This window comes from Balaenoptera borealis (genome assembly GCF_965194805.1).
Source record: "Balaenoptera borealis genome assembly, chromosome: 1".
NCBI lineage: Eukaryota > Metazoa > Chordata > Mammalia > Artiodactyla > Balaenopteridae > Balaenoptera > Balaenoptera borealis.
The window spans coordinates 185,101,036-185,113,610 of NC_138860.1; the positions used below are offsets into that span (position 1 = coordinate 185,101,036).

The 12,575-nt window shown below is 49.4% G+C and overlaps 1 protein-coding gene and 1 long non-coding RNA gene across 2 annotated transcripts in view; both read left to right on the plus strand.

Annotated features, from left to right (window-relative positions):
- LOC309624503 overlaps positions 1-12,575 on the plus strand; it is a 190,537-nt gene that overhangs the window by 64,342 nt on the left and 113,620 nt on the right. The window lies entirely within an intron of this gene.
- On the plus strand, positions 6,118-8,219 carry NPPB (natriuretic peptide B). The gene is made up of 4 exons (XM_082379175.1): positions 6,118-6,289; positions 6,506-6,973; positions 7,236-7,491; positions 8,035-8,219. The coding sequence occupies exons 2-4, from the start codon at positions 6,848-6,850 to the stop codon at positions 8,049-8,051; spliced, it is 399 nt and encodes a 132-aa protein (XP_082235301.1). The 5' UTR covers positions 6,118-6,289; positions 6,506-6,847; the 3' UTR covers positions 8,052-8,219.

The following is a 12,575-nucleotide window of genomic DNA, read 5'->3' on the forward strand; positions in this document are numbered from 1 at the left end:
AACCAAAGAGGCCAAAGTAGATTGACTTCAAGCATTGCTGAGTCCAGGGGCCCCAATGATGTCACTAGGATGTCAGCTATGGGGACAAATAATGAGTACAATCCTTTTTGGAGGTGGTGGGAGGGATAAGGTGACCCTTTCAGAATTCTTTTTTCCTTATGAGGTTGTAGCAATGCGAAGGAGAGAGGAAAGAAAGGAAAGAGAGAGAGAGAGAGAGAGACTATTACCCTGCAACACATAGGCAACCCCTCCACTCTAGTCAGATGATTTGAATATTGCTGGAGAGGCTGGACATGGGATGGGAAGAGTTAATAGCTCTTTTCTTCCAGGCTGCCAAACTCAGACCTTCCTCTGTTAACCATCAGTATAGAGATTCACTTCAAGAGCAGAGAAGATCTACACACTCAGGCTGGTTTCTAAAGAACCCCGAGCATACACACACCACACACACACACACACACACACACACACACACACACATACGCCTATCACAGCTGTGAAGGATCTGATGTCCCTCTGCAGGTGGTTTCTGGCTTTTGGAGAAGGTCTAAGGGTCACAGAAGACGGAGGTATTGCTGGGGTCTGGGAGCTGGCAAGCAGACCTAACCATGAACTAGGGGCAGTTGACTATAACAACACTTTTGTGGCTGGGAGAATTCCTTGTCTAATTCCTTCTTTCTACACAGGGGAAACAGAGTGCCAGGGCAGAGAAAGGACTTGCATAAAGCCGCTCAGTGAGACAGCAGTGGACAGAGGTTCGCCACCAGCTGACTCCCGGGGCAGTGCTCCTTGCTCCCTCTTTCCCCTTTTCCTAGGTGCCCAGTGCTCTTATGTTGCCCCATAGCTGCCCAGGGCTGGGCTAGAGACGGGGTGAGAAGGGGAGCTGCAGAGAAGTAGTTCAGTACAATTGCAGCTGAGCCATGCTACCTGACGGGCCCAATTTCCCCAAACATTTCCTTACCTGCATCTTTCTTCTGCCAAGAGCCTAGGTACTATAGACTGAATGTTTGTGTCCCCCACAAAATTCACATGTTGAAACCTAACCCCCAATGTAATGGTGGAGCCCTCATGAATAGGATTAGTGCCCTTATAAGTGAGACCCCAGGGAGCTCTCTCACCCTTTCTACCATGTGAGGTTACAGTGAAAAGAAAGCTTATGAACGAGGAAGGGGGCTCTCACCAGACACTGAATCTGCCAGCACCTTGATCTTATATTTCCCAGTTTCCAGAACTAAAAGAAATAAATTTTTGCTGTTTCATCCATCCAATCTACGGTATTTATTCTATTACAGCAACCTGAATGGACTAAGACACTTGGGGTGGTAGTTGAGCAGTTAACCAGTCCCCCAGCTCTGCCCAGAACACTCCTCATCTTCCCTCTCATGGCTGATTCATTCTTATCCCTCAAAGCATTAGCCCAGAACCACCTTCTCCAGGAAGCTCTCTCCTCAACTGAGTGTTCCTGCCATGTTCCCAGAGCACCCAGGTCTCCGTGCTGGATCAGTCACCACGTCACCCTAGGGGCCTGTGACTGTGTCTGTTTCTCTCCCTACACTGTATGCTCCTCAAAGGTGGGATTTGTCTTGTCCACTCCGCATCCCCACCTCCCAGCAGAAAGCTTAGTTTTACCTGCACAGTCCCATTTCATCTTCACAGCAACCCTATGAGGTGGACATGAAAAAAACATGAGAGACGAAGCAACTTGCCTGAGTAGCAAAAGACTGAGGTGGGATTGAATCCAGGCAATCTGATTCCAGGGACTGGACTCCAGACCATTGTGAGCCCAGACCTTCAGTGAAGACTTGTTGAGTGAAGTAAGGGTCTTCCTTCTTCCTTTGTAGCCAGCACAGCCAGCACCTAGCACCCCCTACCTAGGGTCTGATACTGGAGAGAGCCAACACTGCCACCACAACCACCTTTACGGGGGGGGGGGGGTCACTAAGTGCCAGGCACTGTGCTCAGTTAGCTTCCTATTGCTACTGAAACAAATTACCCTGAGCGTAGTGGCTTCAAATAACACAAATTTCTTTTCTTACAGTTCTGGAGATCTAAAGTCTGATATGTATTTCACTGGGTTAAAGTCAAGGTGCTGGCAGGCAGGCCTGTGCTCCTTCTGGAGGCTGTAAGAAGAATCCATTTCTCTGACTTTTCCAGGTGCTAGAGGCCACCTGCATTCCTTGGCTCATGGCCTCTTCCTCCATCCTCAAAGCCATCCTCACAGATGCCAGCCGTGTAACACCGCTCCCCTCTGACCCCTGTTTCCACCCTTCCATGTCCTCTCTCTAGTCCTGATCCTCTTACCTCCCTCTAGTAAGGACCCTTGTGATTATACTTGGTCCTCCTGGATAATCCAAAATAAGCTACCCACCTCCACATCCTTAACTTAATCACATCCACAAAGCCCTTCATACCACATGAAATAACATATGCACAGGTTCTGGGGATTTGGACATGGACATCTTTGGGGGGCTATTATTCAGCCTACCACATATACCATCTCATTTAATCCTTGAGTGGTAATACTGTGACATAGATGGTGTGATTATCTCCATTAAATAGAAGTAGAAAGTGCATGGCATGTCATAGGCACTCAATAAATATTTGTGGAGATCATCTGGTGTAAGAGGGGTCCTTCCCTGGACAGAAGTCCCTGGAGTATGTATTCAGACTTGTGTCTGCCCTAAAGTCTTCTTCCACAATCCCCTCCACTGCGGGAAGATAGAGGCTCTGTCAGAGTGCTGAGCACTTAATCGTTTTCCCCCGGGGTGGCTCTGTCTCCCCAGCGAGACACAATCTCCCCTGATGCAAGGATGAACTCTCACATGTATTCCAAATTCTTTGGCTCTTTTCACACTGCTATGGACTTTCAAAGACACCATTTTCTCCCTTTTAGTCCTTGCAAGGAGGGAGCATATGTCCATTTTGTGGAAGAGTAAAGAGAGGCTCAGGCTAGATGCAGAGTCAGTTCTTGATAGAACTGTTGGTTGGTGTACTATGCCTTGCTCCCAACCCTTCATATCATGACACCCAGCTCTAGAGATTCTCTACACCCTCAGCAGCCCCAGACTTCTGACTCAGCTCTGCTCTTGGCAGGCTTTCATTGTCTCTCTCTCTGTTGTTTAATCTTTGGATATTCTTCCTGTAGTGTGCATGTACACACACACACACACACACACACACACACACTGCTCCATCCCCCAGAATCTTCCCAGGACAGCCCTTACCTCTCCCCCATCTTCACCTGCAAAATTCTCATCTTTCCCATGCTTTAGATCCTTCCCTTTTTGTCAGCCACCAGACTCACATCCCTTATTGCACAGCTCTCTGTAGCTTTAGAGATGGCAATAGATTATCCTAATTTTTCTTTGAGTAGAAGAACTTTGCAATCACCCTGGCAGTGATTAAGAGCTTCAGGTCTGGAATCAGACTGCCTGGGTTGGAATCCAGGTTTACCACTTGTTAATTGTGTGACCTTAAGAAAATAGATTAAGGCAACCTGTTGAATGGGAGAAAATATTTGCAAATGATGTGTCTGATAAGGGGTTCATATCCAAAATATCTAAACAGCTCATACAAGTCAATATTTTAAAAACCCAATTAAAAATGGGCAGAAGGGCTTCCCTGGTGGTGCAGTGGTTGAGAATCTGCCTGCTAATGCAGGGGACACGGGTTCGAGCCCTGGTCTGGGAGGATCCCACATGTCATGGAGCAACTAGGCCCGTGAGCCACAACTACTGAGCCTGCGCGTCTGGAGCCTGTGTTCCGCAACAAGAGAGGCCACGATAGTGAGAGGCCCGCGCACCGCAATGAAGAGTGGTCCCCGCTTGCCGCAACTAGAGGAAGTCCTCGCACAGAAACGAAGACCCAACACAGCCAAAATAAAATAAAATAAAATAAATAATAATTAAAGGTGCTAATAATTTTTAAAAAAAATGGGCAGAAGAGGGGCTTCCCTGGTGGCACAGTGGTTAAGAATCTGCCTGCCAATGCAAGGGACACGGGTTCGAGCGCTGGCCCAGGAAGATCCCACATGCCGCGGAGCAACTAAGCCCGTGCACCACATCTACTGAGCCTGAGCTCTAGAGCCCGCAAGCCACAACTACTGAGCCCACGTGCCACATGCCACTGAAGCCTGCGTGCCTAGAGCCCATGCTCGCAACAAGAGAAGCCACGACAATGAGAAGCCCGCGCACCTCAGCGAAGAGTAGCCCCCGCTCACCGCAACTAGAGAAAGCCCACGCGCAGCAACGAAGACCCAACACAGCCCCCCACCAAAAATAAATAAATAAATAAATAAATAAATAAATAAATAAATAAATAAATAAATTTAAAAAAGGGCAGAAGATTTGAAAAGACATTTTTCCAAAGAAAACATATAGATGGCCAACAGGGACAGAAAAGATGCTCAACATCATTAATCTTTGGAGAAACTGAAATCAAAACCACAATGAGATATCACCTCACACCTGTCAGAATGGCCATCATCAAAATGTTTAATGGAGACAGAGTTTCAGTTTAGGAAGGTGAAAAATTCAGGAGATGGATGATGGTGAGAGTTGCACAACAATGTGAATGTACAGTTCAGTGCCACTGAACTGTACAGCTAAATATGGTTAAAACAGTATGTTTTATATTATGTGACTTTTACCACAATTTAAAAAAATTTAAAAAAAGACCACAAATTACAAATGTTGGCGAGAATGTGGAGAAAAGGGAACCCTGATGCACAGTCAGGGGGAATATAAACTGGTACAGCCACTATGGAAAACAGTATGGAGGTTCCTCAGAGAACTAAAAATAGACCTACCATACGATCCAGTAATTCCACTCCTGGGTGTATATCCAAAGAAAATGGAAACACTAATTCAAAAAAACATATGCACCCCAATGTTCATAGCAGCTTTATTTATAATTGCCAAGTTATGGAAGCAACCTATGCGCTTATCAACAGATGAATGGATAAAAAAGATGTTGTATATATAGACAATGAAATGATACTCAGCCATAAAGAAGAATGAAATTTTGCCATTTGCAACAGCGTGGACGGACCCAGAGGGTATTATGCTTAGTGAAATAAGTCAGACAGAGAAAGACAAATACTGTATGTTTTCACTTATATGCAGAACTTAGAAAATAAAACGAATGATATAACAAAATAGAAATAGACTCAGAGATACAGAGAACAAAGTAGTGGTTGCCAGTGGGGAGAGGGATGGGGGAGGTGCAAGATAGGGGTAGGGGATTAAGAGGTATACCACAAGGTATAAAATAATAAGGTACAAGGATGCAATATATGGCATAGGGAATACAGCTAATATTTTATAGTAACCTTAAATTGAATCACTACGTTGTACACCCGAAACTAAAATAATATTGTAAATCAATTATACTTAAATTAAAAATTAAAAATCAATTTAGGTGTAAAAAAGAAAAGAAAGTAGATTAATTTCACTGAGCTCAGTTTCCTTATCTGAAAAGTGAAGAACTACAATAACAATTTTCTCACTCAATACCTGGAAGATGCTATTTTTCAGGCAAGATTTGCTTAGAGGTCTCAGCTTCTGCTCCTTGCTGCCCCTTTCTCCACTTCTGTCATAACACATTTCCTTTCCTAAACAATGCTACTCCCTCATCCTGCTGCTTGTCAGCACAAGTTATCTGGTAAGGGTGGTGACACCAGTCATGCACACTTTAGGGGGGATTTAATCTGCTGTGGCTCTTCCCAGGGCCATTTTTCTATGGAGCCCCTTTTGTAATCACAGACAGGAGGGGCAGACCATCTGCGAATGGGAATGAGATCATGGACGACCAGGTGAAGGAGGCATTGTGGAAGGCACTCCTTCACACCCTTAGTGTCCCACCAAATAGATAACCATCTCCAGTCATCCTTGCTTTTTCCGTTATGTTGGCTTGGTGGGAGAGGGAGGTGTTGGCACCTGGAGGAGATGTGATAGAAGGCATTCCTGAATGACTTCATCCTCTGGGCCTTGCCTCTCAAAATTCCTGTCAAATCAGCTCTACCCTTTAAGGGATGGAAGAAGGGTCAGCATTCCAGAAGTTCCTTGTCATACCCAGACTTTTAATCAGGTGACACTGGAGAATTAGCATCCTAGTGCAGGAGGTTGTGAGAGGGCGGAGAGGGGTCTCAGACATCTCTTGCCCCTGCCCCACGCTTGTCTTTCTGGCAAGACCCAAGTTGAGGAGAGCGAGTCCTCTTGCGTTGTTGGCTCAGAGCGATCAGAACCACGGACAGCGGTCAGAGCGCCCGGAAGACCCGCCGCCGAGCCAGGTGCGGAGAGTTCCAGGCGGGTGCCGAGTTGCAGGCGGGGAGGGAAGACGCGCTGCGGCGGTGGGGTGTCGGCTGGGCCTGTTCTTTCTCTGAGTCACCCCGTGCGCCCGGCATTTGCGTCAGGCCTCTGATCGCTGGGGTACCCTCTGCCCTCTCCAGGAATGCGGGGGGGAGGAAAGAGAAAAGAGCCACTCTAAAGCCCCGGGGTTTTTGCAGGGAAGGGGGAAGCGAGAGACAAAGGACCTAGCGGTGTCTACCCAACCCCGCCAACTCCCCCCGCCGCGCGCTCCCGTTCCCGGCCAGGCCCATTTCTATACAAGGCCTGCTCTCCCCGGCCTCCACCCCTCCGCGCGGAGAGGTGCATTCCCCCGCCCTGAGCTCAGCGGGCCGGGCCGGAATGCGCCGATAAATCAGAGATAACCCAGAGGGGCAGGGCCGGCCCGGCTCTCAGGACGGGGGATAAAAGGCCGCGGTTGCCCGAGGACCCAGTAGGTGAGACGTGAACCGGGCCCCAGCGCAGCGGCAGCGGCGGCAACCTCTCTCCGCCCCTCCAGCGACATGGACCCGCAGACGACGCTGCCCCGGGCCCCCCTGCTCCTCCTGTACTTGCACCTGTCGCTGCTAGGCTGTCATTCCCACCCGCTAGGTGGCCCCGGCCCGGCCTCGGAACTGCGCGGGACACAGGTGAGCGCTGCCGAACTGCGTAAACCCGGCTCGCCGGGAGGGCACCGACGACAGCAGCAGCTAACGGGTCCCCCCCTACCCCCACCCACAGTCCCAAGAGGTCCCCACCCTCCCTTGGGTATTAGTGATAAGAGAGTGAGAAAGCGGCGAGACTGGGTGCGGGGACCCCCGGCCCCAAGGCGGTCGGTTTGCCTCGGCGCCATCGAGGGCGGCTGGGCCCCGGTGCGGCTTCCTGAGGCTCCGCCTCCCCCACCCATCGCAGGAGCTGCTGGGCCGTCTACGAGGCAGGGTGTTGGAGCTGCAGGCCGAGCAGAAGGGCCTGGAGCCCCGCCAGCAGGGCCACGGCCTCGCAGAAGCCTGGGAGACCCGGGCGGCCGCCCCCGCGGGGCTCCTCGGGCCCGGCAGCAGCGTCCTCCAGGCCCTGCGGGGAATGCGGAGCCCCAAGATGATGCGCGACTCCGGCTGCTTTGGGCGGAGGCTGGACCGGATCGGCTCCCTCAGCGGCCTGGGCTGCAACGGTGAGCACCCACCCCCAGTCCCACCGCGTGCCGCCTTTCTGGGTTTGATGTCTCTGGGGACCAAACTTTGAGCAAAGGACACCTGGATATCACTCTTTCTTGCTGACAGTCCTCAGGGTCAAGGAGCGCCTTTCTGGAAATATTAAATTTTGACAACATTCATTACCATGCCTGTTGAGTTCCCACCCACCTTCTAACCACCTCCTGCCTCTCTTACCAAAAGGGGCAGAATCACCTTAGGATGTAATTCGGTCATTGCCTGGCAGCCCCTTCTTGGCGCAGAAAGAGTATTAAACATTTTCCTCCTGGTTTCCCCTGAACTGTCTAGAGCTGCAAAGGCAGAGGGCAGGATCACCAGGGTGATGGTAATCCCCAGTTTACAACAGGGAAAGCAAGGTCCAGGGAGATAGATTACTCCAAAGCCTCAAACATCCAGGTGAACTGAAGAGGGCGGAGGCACAGATGGCACGTGGTGAGGGCAAGCTCAGGTCCTGCCTGTCTCCCACCCAAATGTAATCACCACTCTCTCTCTTCCCCACACAGTGCTGAGGAGGTATTAAGAGAAGGTCCTGGCTGCATCTGATTCTCCTTCAACCCCCTGCTCCCCTTTGAGGCAACTCCTATTTATTTTTACTTATTTATTTATTTATTTGGTCGTTTTATATAAGATGGTTCTTATCTTTGAGCACAAATTTTCCATGATGAAATAAAGTCAATGTTATAGCTTTTTCTTTTGAAGTTGATTTGTCTCCGTGTTCTAAAAAATAATCCATCATTGAAAAACAGTCAAACCCTGTGTTTTCTTGAAGATCCCAAAGATGTCCTAGTGGTGGGGCAGGGACACGGCTTCAAGGGCTGGTCAAACAGCTGGGGGGGTGGTGGCTGCTTTTCTTTAAGGGCTTTTCATGCTCTGAAATGTCTCTAAATATCTCAAGCACTTGAGACGCTTCCCAGAAACTACTTTTCAAAGGCTGGCAGTTTCTCCCTGGGAGTTGAATGGGCCCTGATTGTATTCCTGTGACATGAGGGTGTGTGTCAAGGTATCTGCCCCTTGACAATAGCTTTCCCTCTGCCTGGAATTCTGCCATTAGAGGCACTCTCCCTGTATTTGTTGTTTCCAGAAGCTCTCAGAGATTGGGGGCGCTTTGTGTGTGTGTGTGTGTGTGTGTGTGTGTGTGTGTGTGTGTGTGTGTGTGTGAGAGAGAGAGAGAGAGAGAGAGAGAAAGAGAGAGAGAGAAAGAGATATGCCAGCTTATTTGCATTCCTGATGGGGCTGAGCACTCCATCTGCCCCAAACCTCAGGTTCAAGTCTTCAATTCCTGATGTCATCCTGGAAAGGAGGCTTCTAAACCCTGAGTTTAATAGCATTTTCATTTCCTGAGCCCATAAGTTTAGAAGTGCCTGAAAGAGGCCCAGCATTTCAGGGTGCCCTTCCTTTGGGACCCCACGTCTTCACTTCCTCTCTGCCCTAGAGAGAGAAGACCTTTATTCCAAGGCAGAAAAGGAGACAAGCACTAGAATCCTACTGTGTTGCCTTAATCAGCAGGGAGTCCTGGTAGAGGTCACTGCCCTCTCCTCTCAGGGTCCTCCTTCTCCTGCATCTTGGGTTCCAGGCATCCCAGGTCATGCTGCAGAACTCTCTCCTGCTTTCAGGCTCCCAGGCTTCAGCTCATGCAGTTTCCTTTGCCTAGAATGCCTTTTATGATCCCAGCTCTGCAGGAGGACAGGACTATTATTATCCCCTCTTTATGGATGAGAAAACTGAGACCCAGAAAAGGGAAGCATCTTACCTGAAAGCATTCAGCTGCTAAGTGCCAACACTGAGATTTGAGCAGAGATCCACGTGACTCTCTTATGGCTTTTCTGCTGTTCTCATCTGATGTTTCTTTGAGTCAGAGGGAAAGAGAAGTGGTGGGTCTTGGTGTTATTTCTCATTTCAACCCAGCGTGCATTAGACGTATCTAATGAGATTAAGATTTTGAAAATAAGGTTTTAGGACCAACTTATTTTCCAATAAAACTGTGAGCCATCTTTGCCTAATGTTTTTGACCCAGGGCAGTAATGAGTAATTAGCACAGTTAACATTTATAAAGGCCTCACTATGTACCAGGCCCAGTTCCATGAACTCATATTAGTCCTCGCGACAACTATGCAGGAAGAACTCTTATTATCCTTCATTTTACAGATGGGGAAATCGAGGCACAGAGAGGTCATGTGACTTTCTCAGGGTCCCGCAGTTAGTACGTGGCAGAGCCAGGATTCAAGCCCACGCATGCTGGTCCAGCACCCAGGCCCCTAACCACTGCACAACCCAACCTTTCCCAAGCCAGTGAATTAGGCTTGCTGGTGGGTTGGAAGGTCCCCCTCTTAATGGCATCACTCAGTTCACCATTTGGGGCTGCTGCGTATTGGCAACTTTCTCCCCCTGCTCAGGGGATGAAGACAGACCCCCTCCCAGAACGCCCACTCTACAAACCCAACCAGCACTTCAGAATTCTTCCAGGTAAGTCCAGCTCTTCCATACATAAGGCTCAGGCAGTGGAGTCTGTATGTATGATACAGATATATCCTGTTACTTGAGCCTTTTCCTCAAGCAAAAGTCCAGGAAAGAGGACTCCAAAACAAACTGTGAAGGAAGCAAATATGACTTATGGAGGATGGGGAGTGGGTGGCCTGATGTACCCAATGAAGTGACATCTCATTGAGCTCCCCCTGTGTTTGGTGTTTGCGGGCAGTGCTGTGGCACATGCCTCATCTATGGATGCCCTTTAGAACCAGCCCTCCCTAACCTGTGACCCTGGCCGCTTCAGACACATCCCCATGTAGCTATAGCCATGGCCTTAACCTCCCTGACTTTCCTATTATCAACCTCATCCTCCAAAGAAGCTGCCAGATTATGTATCTCCGTGGATGCTTGTCAATGTAATCTACCCAGAAAGACATATTGGTGGACACAGGCCCAAAGATGCCTAGCCCACGGCTTCACAGCTGGAAGGAGCTTCAGTAGAGGGTAGACTGGCTTTGCTGGGTCTCCAGTTTTGAGGTTACTGAAGTCAGGACAGTGTTGGGCCTGAACGCTACATCTCATGTCACTGATTCTGCATTCCCCTCTCCATCCCTCTTGTGGCAGCTTTGAATTCTTTTTTTTTTTTTTTTTTTTTTTTTTGGCCACGCTGCGCGGCTTGTGGGACCTGGGACCTTAGTTCCCCAACCAAGGATCGAACCCAGGCCCTCAGCAGTGAGAGCACAGAGTCCTAACCACTGGACTGCCAAGGAATTCCCAGCTTTGACCCTTCTGAGAATGATTTGTGGCAAGAAAAAAAATGCATTCTTTCCTCATGCAGAACCAGGTCTAAATAAAGTCATGAACTTGGCTACTTGTCTTTGTTCGTGTTGCAGTTCTCAACCTTCTATCCCTGTCTCTGTAGGATTTTTCATGCAATCAGTGCTTTTCCACTAAGTGGCCCGTTTCTCCCATGGGGTCAGGAGCCAGGCTCCGTACAGCTGCCTGGGCATCCTGGAACATTTCAGCCCTGGGACATTGGCTCCCACTCTTGTGCCCCCAGTATCTTGTCTCTGGCACTGCCAAGTACAGCCCCTGCCCTTGCTGCTTCAGTGCACCCCAGCCCTAATTTCATCCAGCAGCACAGCACTTTCCTGCCCGAGAACTTTCTCTGGCAGCCAGAGTCCACTTCCTGTGGGCAGGCAGGAAGTGCTGGGGAACTGACATGGACCAGAGCAACACTCAACCAACACCGAGGAGCGCCCTCGGTTCACAGGTGGCGTGTATCTTTCACCGGTTACTGGATTTCTCTGCGGGGAGTTGGGATTAAGCTGCAACTGCCCACGGTGATCACTAAACTCCTTCTCTCCCTGGTCACTTCCCCACTCTCCTGCCAGTATTTCCTGGGATTATCTCCAAAATAAACTACTTTGCTTGAATACTTGTCTCAGATTCAGGAGAACCCAAACTATGACACTCCCGAATGAGTAAACCTTTTCCCGGGGCTCCACCCTCGATGACTTCAGCCCTTGGAATCTTCCTTGACTCCGTTCTTTGGCTGGACCACCCAGGCAGGTACCATGTCCGCTCCTCCTTCCTTCCCTCACCACTCATATTGGCACACCAGCTTCCTAACTGGCCTCCCTACCCTGGGCTCCCCGACCTAGTTCTTCCTGCATCGGGGGAGAGAGCAGAACCTTCATGCCTTAGCCAGCGGGTGACTCCCCCCTCCCTGTGAGGCCCCTAGGGAGGGCAAGGTGCAGGGGTGGGCCCTCATGTATGTCCTTGGGTGGTATGCTGGAGGGGGTGTTGGTGAATCACGGTCATTGTGGATGTAGTTAGTTAAGATGAGGTCATACTCGAGTAGGCTGGGCTCCTATTCCAATATGATGAGTGTCTTTATAAGAAGAAAAGAGAGAAACACAGAGAGGGAAGACGGTCATATGATGACAGAGACAGAGATTGGAGGGATGCATCTACAAGTCAAGGAATGCCAAAGATTGCCGGCAGGTCCCAGAAGCTGCAAGAGACAAGGAAGGATCCTTCCTTACAAGTTGTGGAGGGAGCCTGGCCCTGCTGACACCTTGATTTCAGACTCTAGCTTTCAGAACTGTGAGACAATACACTTCTGTTGTTTTAAGATACCCAGTTTATGGTACTTTGTTACAGCAGCCCTACGGATCTAATGCAGTGCCCTCATCCTTTTCTCTCCTCATAGACTCTTCGAAGGTGCTGGGTTCCACAACGCTCTCTGGAGATGTGCAACATGACCAACCAACCGACCAACCAACCACTAAGCTGTTTTTGCAAAGCTGTGACCAGCTTGGTAACATATCACTTTATATTTGCTCTTTCTCTTTCCTTACCTGTGGTGGGCAGCCTCTGAGATGGCCCCCAGTGAAGCTCATCTCCTGGTATTCATCCCTTGGTAATCCCCTCCCTCTGAGTATGGGCTGGACCTTATGACTCACTTCTAATGAACACAGTACAACAGAAGTGATGGGGTACCACATCCAAGATTAGGTTACAAAGAGATGGTGGCTTACATAATGTTTCCCTCTCTACCTAAAGGAAGTCAGCG